Source organism: Pseudochaenichthys georgianus, chromosome 1 (assembly GCF_902827115.2).
Source record: "Pseudochaenichthys georgianus chromosome 1, fPseGeo1.2, whole genome shotgun sequence".
In the NCBI taxonomy this organism is placed as follows: Eukaryota; Metazoa; Chordata; class Actinopteri; order Perciformes; family Channichthyidae; genus Pseudochaenichthys; species Pseudochaenichthys georgianus.
In genome coordinates, this window is record NC_047503.1 from 10753131 (window position 1) to 10766307 (window position 13177).

Below are 13177 nucleotides of genomic sequence, written 5' to 3' on the forward strand. Positions count from 1 at the left end.
CCTCGAACCTCCTGGTGGACACCGGTGGTCAGGGAAGCCGTCCGACTGAAGAAGGAGGCCTTCAGGGATTTGTTATCCAGGGGGACTCCCGAGGCAGTTGCAAGGACAGGCCGACAGGCCCGAAGGACAGCAGCCTCATCCGTGGCCGAGGCAAAGCAGCGGGTGTGGGAGAAGTTCGGAGAAGACATGGAGAAGGACTTTCGGGCGGCACCAAAGTTGTTCTGGAAAACTGTCCGACACCTCAGGAGGGGGAAGCAGGGAACCATCCAAGCTGTGTACAGTAAGGATGGGACGTTGTTGACCTCAACTGATGGAGTGTTAGGGCGTTGGAAGGAACACTTTGAGGAACTCCTGAACCCGACAACTCCGCCCTCTATGTTAGAGGCAGAGCTGGAGTATGACGGGGGATCAACACCAATCTCCCGGGGGGAGGTCACTGAGGTCGTCAAACAACTCCACAGTGGCAAAGCTCCGGGGGTGGATGAGATCCGCCCGGAAATGCTGAAGGCTCTGGGTGTTGAGGGACTGTCATGGTTGACACGTCTCATCAACGTTGCTTTTTAAAAAGGGGGATCAGAGGGTGTGTGCCAATTACAGAGGCATCACACTACTCAGCCTCCCCGGGAAAGTTTACTCCAAGGTACTCGAAAGGAGGGTCAGGCCGATTGTCGAACCTCAGATTGAGGAGGAACAATGCGGATTCCGTCCTGGTCGTGAAACGACGGATCAGCTTTTTACTCTCGCAAGGATCCTGGAGGGGGCCTGGGAGTACGCTTATCCGGTCTACATTTGTTTTGTAGACTTGGAGAAGGCGTATGACCGAGTTCCCAGGGAGTTACTGTGGGAGGTGCTGCGGGAGTATGGGGTGAGGGGGTCTCTACTCAGGGCCATCCAATCTCTGTACTCCCAAAGCGAGAGCTGTGTCCGGGTCCTCGGCAATAAGTCGGACCCATTTCCGGTGAGGGTTGGCCTCCGCCAGGGCTGCACTTTGTCACCAATCCTGTTTGTAATATACATGGATCGGATTTCGAGGCGTAGTCGTGGGGGAGGGGGTCTGCAGTTTGGTGGACTAAGGATTGCACCACTGCTTTTTGCAGATGATGTGGTTCTAATGGCTTCATCGGTCTGCGACCTTCAGCACTCACTGGAGTGTGAAGCGGCTGGGATGAGCATCAGCACCTCCAAACCTGAGGCCATGGTTCTCAGCAGGAAACCGATGGACTGTCCACTCCAAGTAGGGAATGAGTCCTTACCCCAAGTGAAGGAGTTCAAGTATCTCGGGGTCTTGTTCTCGAGTGAGGGAACAATGGAGCGTGAGACGGGCCATTTTCGTTCCTACCCTCACCTATGGTCATGAAGGATGGGTCATGACCGAAAGAAAGAGATCGCGGATACAAGCGGCCGAGATGGGTTTTCTCCGCAGGGTGGCTGGTGTCTCCCTTAGGGATAAGGTGAGAAGTTCGGTCATCAGGGAGGGACTCGGAGTTGAGCCGCTCCTCCTTCGCGTCGAAAGGAGCCAGTTGAGGTGGTTCGGGCACCCAGTTAGGATGCCACCTGGGCGCCTCCCTAGGGAGGTGTTCCAGGCACGTCCAACTGGGAAGAGACCAAGGGGTAGACCTAGGACCAGGTGGAGGGATTATATCTCTTCGCTGGCCTGGGAGCGCCTTGGGATCCCCCAGTCAGAGCTTTTCGGACCACCATATGCCCTAAATGCAGTACTTATTAAGTCCCCCCACGCCCAAGAAGCTCCACTGTGTTCCTTTACAATCATAACTTGCTTTGGCTTTGCCCTCAGAACTCCCACTGTTTTTTAATATGTTTAAAATTGTAACGTGTGCAGCTCAGCACCGTCGGGTGGTTTTCATCCACCGCTTTCATTACTGAGGCCGTAAACGTCTCCCTGAGCTGGGAGAGACAATGGAACATGAGAAAAAAGAGCAGACAGGAAGGAACGCAGGCAGAAGGTGTCAAAGGATAATTCCATTTTGCATAAGCAAACAAAGAATTACAGTTTCTAGATAATTAACATTTTAAATGTTCCATCCCGAGGAATTTTCACCCCTTTACATCCTGTTTTTTGTATTTTTTATTTGCAGGGCAATTAATATTATCAGCTGTGCATGACTGGATTTGGAAAACAATGTTCTGTTCCTACTTGTATTCTAAGAAATGTCTTCCTTTCTCTCCGGTGCTAAATCTTTCCAATATTAAATTCAGTGCTTAACAGGCTACAGAGTGCACTGTGGGAGATTTATGCCAAATGTTGCGAGGCTAGTGTGCTTTATTCATAACACCTTCATATTTCATAAAAGCAGCTTAGGCAGAAGAAATTGAACTTTGATGTGTTCTTCATTCTAACTTTTATTCCCATTTGTTGTAAATCCACTAAATCCATTAAGAGAGACCCGGCTTACTCCTTGTGCTTCACCTCCTCTTTATTGTGTTTGAAAAAAAATAAGTGCAGCTGCTGAATGAAGTCGGCACTAGTTTAACGGACTGCATATTCAAAAACATTCAGACAATACCTCACTTAGCCTTTATTCTTTATGGAACTTCAGTGTTTCCCACAGATCTGAAATATACTTGGGGGGGGGTGGTGGTAGCGGGGGGGGGGGGGGGGGGGGGGGTTGAGGTGACGTGCAACAACATTAACATTTCTGTTGGTCGCTTGTTAGCAGACCCTTCACGCGATGGCAGAGCGAACAGGTACAGGCAGGGCCCATAATGATAGCCCTATAGTTTAAATCTACTACCCACACATGAACATATGGGAAAATAAAGAGACTAGATCTATGGAAACACCTATATTAAACAGAACTGTATACATTTCAATAATCATACAATCATGGCCATAACGAATAACATACCATTTCCAATATGAAAAAAACACTGAAACTTGTTTATTAATTTATTTTTGGTTCATTTATAGTTGTGAGTGTGTCTGTGCTCCTGAATCAGCCTCTCCTGTCTCCCTCCTCTCCCCCTGCTTCTCTTTGAGGCAGCAGCAAAGACTAGTTTTCTCTCAACAAGTTTTAAAAGTGTATCTTACCTTTTTTCACCTAGTTCACTTTTTATTTATTTATTCATGCATATTTTACTAATCACATTACATTTCATTTAGCTGACGCTTTTATCCAAAGCGACTTATAATGACCGATTACAGGGACATTCTCCCTGGAGTAACTAAGGGCTAAGTGCCTTAATCAAGGTCACACTAGTGGTGGTGTTCCTGGCGGGATTTGAACTCACAGCCTTCCGATCTTCAGCCCACCTCACTATCCATTAGACCAATCACTACCCTCTCAAATGGAAATATGTGTTTACATAAATGGTGCCCACACCGTTTGAGACCCACTGAGAACTTAGACTAAGTTAACTATCTAAACACTCAGAGAGTCCTTTACCTCACCTGAGCTGAGGTTATCCCGAGCTTGAATGACACACAGAGACCAATCAAGGGCTTTGATTTATGATCTGTATGACAGTGGCCATGTCGGCAGGCCACATCATGTAGACAGCCAGTCACCCTGTGTGAGGCAGGCCACTTAACAGGCCAGAAGGAGGCGAGATCAGAGCAAGGGAGCAAGGGATCATTGTCCACAAGTTAATCGATCGCAGATGGCGTCGTGGTCACGGACAAATAAAAAAAAAAACGTATAAAAAAAACCAAAACTAAATGGGTCGCGAAATATACTTGGGCGGCCGTTAATATACCTGGGCGGCCCGCCCAAGTATAGTCTATGTGTGGGAAACCCTGAACTTTTCATGGATATCTTAGCGAAGAGGTGGATTTGCAGGTACAATGTCGTGTTTTAGATACACCGTCAGTTTGATGTAAAATGAAAAACATTTGATTACATTTGTTATGATAAGAGATATTGCCAAAAAAAATATTCTGATTGGTCAAAAGTCTGGAAATCTGGCATAAGGTAATATTTAACAATATGCAGGGCTTTTATGGATTTAAAAAGAAGTGTTAGTAATGTGGTAATATAAATGTTTTTCTTTTTTTTCTTTCAATTTCTTCTTGTATTTATCACAATTCACACATTTGTCTCAGGGGGCTTTACAGTTTTCCAGTGCACGACACCCTCTGTTCTTAGACATAATTGAACATTTACAACAAAGACAATTCAAATACAATTATAAGGTGAATGTATATTAAAAGACACAAAAAAAGATGGATCCAGGTGGATGTCAACGATCTTCCAGGTGCCACCAAAAGAAATAAACAATAAGACAAACAAATTAACATGTAGAGCAGCCGAAGACCAGGAACTATGATTTTCTACAAGATAAAAGTAATGTTAGCTGTGTCCCAATTCAGCGGCTGCATCCTCCTGAGGACCCAGCCTTTGAATTCCGCGGAGGACCCAACCGACGTGGGTCCTCCGCGGAATGCGAAATGAGACGGTCTACGGAGCATTTCCTGGTACGTCACCGGCCGTTATCCCTACCTTTTGCCGCCCCCGTCGCATAGCAACCAGCTGCAGTCAGAAGTGCCTGTAATAATTTCTGACATTAGGCAAAATATTTTCAAACGGTTCAATATGGAGTCAGAGATAGTACTTCTTTTGGTGATGTTCAATATGTTAAATTCAATTTCCCAAGGTCACACCAGGCGCACCATCTATTTCAAATTAATGGAAGACCATGTCCAGGTACTGATACTTATATCTATTATCATATTATATAAAATATATATGTACTGTATTTTTAGCTAACAGTAATGTTAATATTAGCCTATAATACATGTTTAAAATGTTATTTCTCAGGTTGAGTATAGCTTGTGTATATATATAAACATGTCTATAGAGATATATGTATACACAAACACAGAATATATGTATGTACTGTATTTTTAGCTAACAGTAATGTTAATATTAGCCTATAATACATGATTAAAATGTTATTTCTCAGGTTGAGTATAGCTTGTGTATATATATAAACATGTCTATAGAGATATTTTTATACACAAACACAGAATATATGTATGTACTGTATTTTTAGCTAACAGTAATGTTATTAGCATAATACTGATACAAATTTTATTTCAGGTTGAGTATAGCTTGAGTATATATATATATATATATATATATACATATATAAGTATGTATATATATATATGTATATATTTTTGTGTGTATATATCAATAAACATATATATATATATAAACATGTCAATAGATATATGTATAAACAAAGAACAAAAATGCTGTTCACTTATTTAACCCTTTTTTCTCAACCTTTCCCTCTACCAGCCAAGGCCCCTGTACTGCAGGATCAACTTAAGCGTCCCTGTCCTGGACAGGTTTTTTAATGACCAGGACACACGCCCTGATTTCAGGCTGAGCAGGGAGTCCCTGAAGGTGCTGCTGGAACTCCTGGGTCAGGACAGGAGACATGGATGGGGGGCCACAATTGAGACCCTGGTGTTCCTGTTCTGGCTGGCAAGTGGGGCATCATGCAGGGTGGTCTCCAGAGTTTTTGGGATGCCTAGATCCACGGTACATCGGATTGTCCACAGAGTGACTGAGGAGGTGGTGGCCATTTGCCACCAGGTCATCCACCTCCCCAGGACAGCAGAAGACCTGGAGGCTGTGTCGCGTGGGTTCGCAGGGCTGGCCAGACACAGAGCCTTCAGAAAAGCTGCTGGAGCAATCGACGGCTGCCATGTCCGCATCGTGCCACCAAGCGGCCCTGATGGTCACTGCTATAGAAACAGAAAACTGTTCAGCTCCATTTTGCTGCAGGCTGTTTGTGACCATCAGGCCCGCTTCATCGACACATACGTGGGCTGGCCTGGGTCAGTCCATGACTCTAGAGTGCTCCGCCACAGCCCACTCTATCGGCAGGCACTCTACCCTCCTCCAGGGCACTTTATCCTCGCAGACGGGGGGTACCCCTGCCTCCAATATCCACTCCCCCTCATCACTCCATACAAACGGCCGCTGCAAGGTGTGGGACCCCAGCGCTTCAACAGCCATCACTCCCGGGCACGCTCCATCATCGAGCGTGCCTTCGGGGTGATGAAGACAAGATTCAGGAGTATCTTCCTGCAAGCGCTGGAGGTGCACCACACCTTCGTTCCTCAAGTAAGTAATCACTCATTAGGACATTTTGATAATACTGAAGAGTAGATCTAACATGAGGTATAACATATATATATATATTTATATATTTCTGCCAATTTTTAAATTTCAGATCATAACAGCATGTGCCGTCCTCCACAACATCTGTATTGGGGCCGGCGACATCATGGCCCCAGAAGAGGACACTGTGGAGGATGTAGCGGAGGATGAGGGGGAGAATGTGTTGGAGGCAGTCAGTGGTGCTCCTTGGCGGGACCAACTGTCTGCGGAGGTGTCTGCCCTGGAGGAGGTTCCTGGTGACCACGATTATGTGTAAAGGTATGTAAAACAATTGACGAGCTGTGATCAAATAACCGTGTGCAATATTTATATACATCTTTTGTTCTTATCTGCTGCTGAAAACATCTTAGTGACATGGCAGCCGTCGATTGCGTCCGCCCTGCGAACCCTAGCCCTAAAGGACAATCCGATGTACTGTGGAGAGAAGCATCCCCAACAGCTCTGGAGACCACCCTGCATGATGCCCCACCCACCATCAGAGCACACCAGGGTCCTAATTGTGGCAGCCAGGTCCAGCAGCACCACCTGGGACTCCCTGCTCAGCCTGAATGTGTATATAGTTTAAATGTTGTTTTATTTGTATGTTGTTTCATTTGTATGTTGTTCCATCAAATAAATTATAAGTTTCATATTGCTCATTACATTTATTTATCAACTAATTTTTCTAGGAGAGAAAAAAGCCTGTTAAGGTTTTCCCTGTTCTCCTCCCTCTGCTGCTTCATATCCTCTCTGATGAGGTCCATGAGCCCATCATTTCTCTTCCTTTTAGGCCGGGGTGGCCCTGCCTCAACCTGATCCTCTTCCTCGTCCTCCTCTTGGTCCCCCACTGCTGAACTTGGCCGTGGCGTGTCCTCTGGAATAGAGGATATTAGGACAGGCGGGCAGATAGAGGGCCTCTGTCCTAATATCTCATCCATTTGGACAAACCACGGCCAAGTTGCAGCAGTGGGTTTCCCACCGACTCCCTCTCCTGACCCTGGGTATTTGCAATCCTAAAGGCAGAGTAAAACAATCATGGCATTAAAAAAAAAAACACCAGCAGATAAACAAATGTCAGCAAATGTGTTTATTAACTTGTAAAACTCACATACTTTATATCTTTCTTTAAGATTGTCCCACTTCTTCTTAGCTTGCAGGGGAGTTACACTTCCCTGCAGGCCCATATCTTCCAAAACCGTCCTAATCACAGAGAGAATAGTACAACATCTAGTATTATGAATAACATTTTTGCAGTAAGATTTGTATAACAAAAGCAGTTAAATAAATAAATTAGCTTTATAATTAATCCCAACAATATGAAAACCATGGTTCTGGTTTACAACATGTCGAAATATTTTCACTTCATATTATTTTATGTATACAAAGAAGACATCTCCAATCGCCCGTATCTTTAAATAAAACAGTTAAATCGGTTTACTGTTTCATGTCGTTTACTATTTGGGTGAGTTGAAACCCTATACTTACGTTTAAAAACAAATCCGGCTCCCGCCGAAGCTTCAGCCGTTGCCGTCCCGTGAGAAGCCATTTTATTTTTAAATAACTCATTCGTCACCGTCGCCCATTACATCCTGGGATATGATACACCGCGGAGTGTACATCAGATGTATCCTCAAAATCTGGGAATAGAAGGCTGCATTTGTGGGCTGCATTCGGAGGAGCCTTGTCTTTTTTTTTAATTGGGACAGCCTTCGTGACGTATGCGGTCTTCGAATGCATCCTCAGGAGGATGCGGCCGCTGAATTGGGACACAGCCGTTGTGTGTAATGTTATACACTGACTCTGGATTAGTACCTCAGAAAACCCTATTATTGCCATGTTCCAAGCAAACGTAGGAACTTTTGTCTAAACCAGGGGTGTCAAACTAAAATACACCGTGGGCCAAAATTAAAAAATCGGTACTAGTCGAGGGCCGGACTGGTTCAATGTTTATTGCAAAACTTATTGAAATGAACTTATTGTACATATTAAACCTGGAACTAACAAAGCTTAAATGATTGCCTATAAAAACAACATTAAACATTAAATAATCAGTTGCTTTCATTTCTTATGGCTCTATCTGCAGCTTTTCTGAGTCATTTCTTATGATTACATTTTTCCACCGGCCAACAACAGCTTCAACAAAACTATTCCCCTCAAAGAGAAAAACAAACATGCTCTGTTGTCGCAAGAAAAAAAGTGCAAAAGGAAACATCCATTTAAACTCTGTGCTGCTGTGCTGCTGTGATGCTATTTCAAGCCAGTTACTTGCAGTGTTGTGCTAGTTACTGAAAACCAGTAATTAGTTACCATTACTAGTTACTTCATTTCAAAAGTAACTCAGTTACTTTACTGATTACTTACACCAAAAAGTAATGCGTTACTGTGAAAAGTAACGTTTTAGTTACTTAAAAAAGGGCTCCCATTATATTAATGCCCTTATAGCCTTCATTTCAGTACTGTTATTGCATTGGAGAATAATACAATCTGTTGATCAACTTGACATGCATTATATGCAATCTGGATTGCATCGATATTAGCTGGCTTTACATTTTTGTATATTCTTTCTCCAGGTAGTTGGAAAAAGTTTTCCGTTTCATATGCCGTGTGCCGCCCGGACATGCTATCATGCTAACTAGCTCCCTGAAAGCGGGTGACTCCACTGTAGCAATAGCCTGCATGTGTTCTACAACATACCGTGCAATGGCTTCATCGACTTTTCCCTGGCGAGCAGTCCCTTGGTTAAAATCCAGCCGCTGTTGCTTAGGTGCAGGTGGAGGTGGATGAGTCTCTGTGGTCTTAGCTACTAGCTTCGTCCCAGCATGTTGTTTTTGCAGATGTTTTAAGAGATTTGAATGACTGGTTTGGGCAGTAGATAGGCTCTTTGACCCGCCAGGACACAACTTACATTTAACTAAAACGTTCTTTTCTTTGTGCTCGACAAAAGTGAAATAGTGAGAATATCTCCAGGTGGAGAAACTAGACTTGAGCTCCGCCGCCGCCATGATAGTCTTGTTAGTAAACAACACAAACACGCCCACAGTCCGTCTCCGCATGTGACACAGGAAGTATTTAAGTACATTTACTCAAGTACTGTACTTAAGTAGAGTTCTCATCTCTGTTCGCCTGGCTGTTGACTATATCAAAAAAACTAACGCAGTAACGGAGTAACACACCATGTAGTAACGGTAACTGAGTTACTGAATTTAAAAAGTAATGCGTTAGAGTACTAGTTACTGTAAAAAATAACGCATTACTTTGTAACGCGTTAGTCCCAACACTGGTTACTTGGCATCTCATCTTGGGTGCAAGTTCATCAATGTGTGGGCTCAGGCTCTGAGCGGAGGAAACCCTCAGGTTTGAGTGAAGGTGTGCGTGCAATATACCGGCGGGCCATATCTAATAGTAATTATCCTGCGGGCCGAAGTTAAATCCACCAAGGGCCTAATTTGGCCCCCAGGCCTTGAGTTTGACATATGGGGTTCCCAAAGTGGGGGTCGCGAGGTGATTACAAAATAAAAATTGTAAATTAAAAAATATATTATTAATAATAACGTGTGCATACATTTTTCAGGGGCGGACTAGCCATCTGTATAATTGTCCCCGCAGTGAGGCTCCCCCTGTTGACAATCCACTAGCGCAGTGTTTCTCAAACCTTTTCATACCAAGGACAATTTAACCTATAAAAAAACACTCAGGGACCACCTGACTCCACAAATATCCAAAAACAATTGGCCTGCTCACCACTCCAATAGTACTAAACAGCCTAATAATGACAGCTTAACCATCTCTACATCGCCTCGTTCACACAATAAATCAACAATACAAATACAACTACAGATTATATAAGCATTTAGTTCAAATGCGATTTAAAATGCTCTCAGGTTTTACACCTCTTATGAAATGTAGACTACATTTATTATGGAGTTTATGTCCGAGACAACAGACTACTGAGAGATATGCAAAATACTCCGCATGTAGGCCTAGTACGACACAAACCTCCGCTGTGGATTTTAAAAACAAAATACAGTAAAACTATGGTCGCGGGCCCAAGTTTAACTCTCTGAGGCCTGCACGGTCTGCCTACAAAACAAAAATTAAAAAACGTGTATGCAGTAGTGCTGCACGATTAATCGAAAAAAGATCGTGATCTCGATTCAGACACCTATGCGATCTCATTTCTAAATTACGGCGATCCTATGACGTCAAGCTGATTTTTTTTTGTGGGATCTATTATTTAAATTATTTTGCTTCTGAATAATACCAACTTGCAATGTCAATCATACTTAAACGATTTAAAGCAAATATACTCTATACATTTAACATTAAAGTACCATGATCACATACAACTGGTAGTGTTCTGTCTGTCTCTCCTCCTCTCATGCAGTGTTAACGCTGCAGCCACGAGGGTTGCCAGTTTTTGCGGAAGGAATAAGCAACCAGGTCTATGAAAACAAGCGCAAAAGAACATGAACACTTTAAACCTATATATATCGGGTCTACAAGTTCACAACTGCAACAACCATTATTACTTACTACCAAGCAACTTTACAGAAAGATAAGCCCAATGTGGCTTATAATAAGTATACCTGGCAACACTCACTGACTGCAGCACGTGAGGGCAGGAGCCGGCAGTATGTTTACAGAAGCGTTAGCATTAGCACTGATTAGCAAAGAGTGACGAGAGCGACTAGTAGTAGGCCTACAAGAAAAACAGAAATGAGTGACACAGAAATTATTGATGAGGAGGTCGAGGACAACACCGATGAAAAAAAAAGGGGGAACATTGTAACTTGCCAGCGTTCCTCCCTGAAACCTCAGAATGTCGACATGTTGGTGTTCTTAGCCAAGAATCTTAAAGTGCAGTAGATGGACTGTGCTAGTAGCTAGGCAGCTAGGCTTTATTTACATTTATTCTGAAGCTGTAACTTTATGTTCCGTTCCGTTTTTATATTCAGTACTGACTGCAGTATTTAAGTTAATCCTTTTGATTCAGTGACATTACTACTCAGTGGAGTCTAGCACTTTGTTTAAGTTTATGTTTTTTTCAGTACAAGAACCTTTAAGTGCAGTAGTTGAACTGGGTGCTAGCCGGCTAGGCTTTTTTAATATTATTATTCTAAAGCTGTGACTGTTTTGTTTTTATATTCAGCACTGTGGTGAGGTATTTTGAGTAACTTAAGTGCATTCCTCCCTGTAACAAACAGGTTGGTGTTGTTGTACAGTAGTTGGGTGTCCTGTCACTGTGGACAGGTGCTACTGCAAAGTTTACATTTTGTTATTATAAAGCTGCAACAATTCTATTTTTTATGTTCAGCACTCAGACAGCAGCAATATCTTTATTTTAGTTACTGTATGTTTTGTTACCAGAGAGACTTGAGTTTAAGTCAAGCACTTTGTTTAAAGCCACAGTAGTTGGCTGTCAAATTAATTTTAGTTACTCTATGTTTTTGCTACAAGAAACTGAGACTTGGATTTAAGTCCAGCACTTTGATGTTGATGGTGTCTGTTTAGAGCCACAATAGTTGGCTCCAGGTGCCACATTTTGAATGTAGTAATGTTTGTTCAGTATTCAGCAACTACAGGCTAAAGACAAAGTTATGTTTTTGTTACAAGAGAGACAGATGTTGTCTGTTTAAATTCATTGTACTCTCGTGACGTCTAAGAGTAAGAGTGCAATAAATATTTTCTTTGAAACGATGAGAATCGTGTGAGAATCGTGATCTCAATTCTTATAGAGGAAAATCGTGATTCACATTTGAGCAAGAATCGTGCAGCACTAGTATGCAGCCCCAACAACAGCCTCTGATCATCAACAGACTTCATACAATGCTTCATCAGATGCATATATTAGATAATAATCTCTATCTGACTCCTAAAACATCTAAATCTACTTTCAGCATGGATACATGTTCATAAAATACATCCATTGTTTGTTCTATATGCTTCTTGAAATCCAATTTCTAGAACAGATTACAAATTGCCTGTAAATGGTACAAACAAGTGGCAACATGTTTAACGAAGGTGTTGCGCTGGGCTATCATGCAATCGAAAGTGAAACTTAAGCTTGAGATATTCCTGCGAGAGTGCAGGGGTCGCCAGTCTCTGGCACTGTTATTTTGGGGGTCGCAGGCTGAAAAGTTTGGGAACCCCTGGTCTCTAGATGACCCCAGGTTCTCAAGGTCTTAAACCCTTATTAGCAACGAGGTCAACTGCACAATTCCATAGCTAAAGTGTTTAATTGTTTTATAAATACTGCTGAATAGGTTTCAAATGGAACCTCTCAGCTGCTAACATTTAGGGGCATTCAAGAGAACTCCTGGTGGTAAGATATATATGAATTGTGAATACATTCCCTTGACACAAAATATGCACTCCTCTTCTTATACTCAGTGGACTATTACTACTTACAGGATTGATAGAGGCCACTTGACACAGGGAGTTATATATTAATTATAGTTGTCTGTGTGAGTGTCTTTGAAGAGAAAAAATAAGAAATAAAGAAAAAGTACAAAAGTCAAGCATACTGTACCAGATTCACCATTGTCAGTGGACCGCCATGCACATATTTTGTGTGTGCGTGCAATAATAGCTGTGCTGGACTCTTTCACCTGCCAGTCTCACAGTTTGACGCTTGTTTGTCCTTCAAGTCTGGCACAAGCTTCTGAAATCACAGAACCCCTACCCCTACTCAGACAAAGTAACAGAAACAATCTACTTTTTCACCATAAAAGGACAAATCTGCTCCAATAATGACTCAGAGTGTATTATACCACTAATTAGTGCCTTAAATGTCAGATTTTGTATACACTTGTCCCTAAAGTAGCGTTTGGTATGGACCAGAGGAGCACAAGGTCAGCACAGATCCTTATTAACAAGACTTGTGAAACAATCAGAAGGAATGACGTGTTTTTCGTAAAACAAATCTGATGTCATTTTATCCTGGGATATGTTATAATGAAGTAAAGTCACATTTGTGTTAGCTTGAAGACCCACCTTTGACGGCTTTTACACAGACCAAATGGAGCCCTTATTTTTTCAGGTTACCA

The 13177-nt window shown here is 42.7% G+C and overlaps 1 protein-coding gene across 1 annotated transcript; it reads left to right on the forward strand.

Annotated features, from left to right (window-relative positions):
* The first annotated feature begins 4565 nt into the window (after nucleotides 1-4565).
* LOC117452244 (putative nuclease HARBI1) lies at nucleotides 4566-6781 on the forward strand. Its single transcript, XM_071204295.1, has 4 exons — nucleotides 4566-4661; nucleotides 5262-6095; nucleotides 6205-6410; nucleotides 6503-6781. The coding sequence occupies exons 1-3, from the start codon at nucleotides 4581-4583 to the stop codon at nucleotides 6406-6408; spliced, it is 1119 nt and encodes a 372-aa protein (XP_071060396.1). The 5' UTR covers nucleotides 4566-4580; the 3' UTR covers nucleotides 6409-6410; nucleotides 6503-6781.
* Nucleotides 6782-13177: the final 6396 nt, after the last annotated feature.

Coding starts and splice junctions, on each gene's coding strand:
- LOC117452244 (XM_071204295.1), top strand. CDS start 4,581: ATGTTCAATATGTTAAATTCAATTTCCCAAGGTCACACCAGGCGCACC. Junction 4,662..5,261: donor TAATGGAAGACCATGTCCAG/GTACTGATACTT, acceptor TCCCTCTACCAG/CCAAGGCCCCTGTACTGCAG. Junction 6,096..6,204: donor ACCACACCTTCGTTCCTCAA/GTAAGTAATCAC, acceptor TTTAAATTTCAG/ATCATAACAGCATGTGCCGT.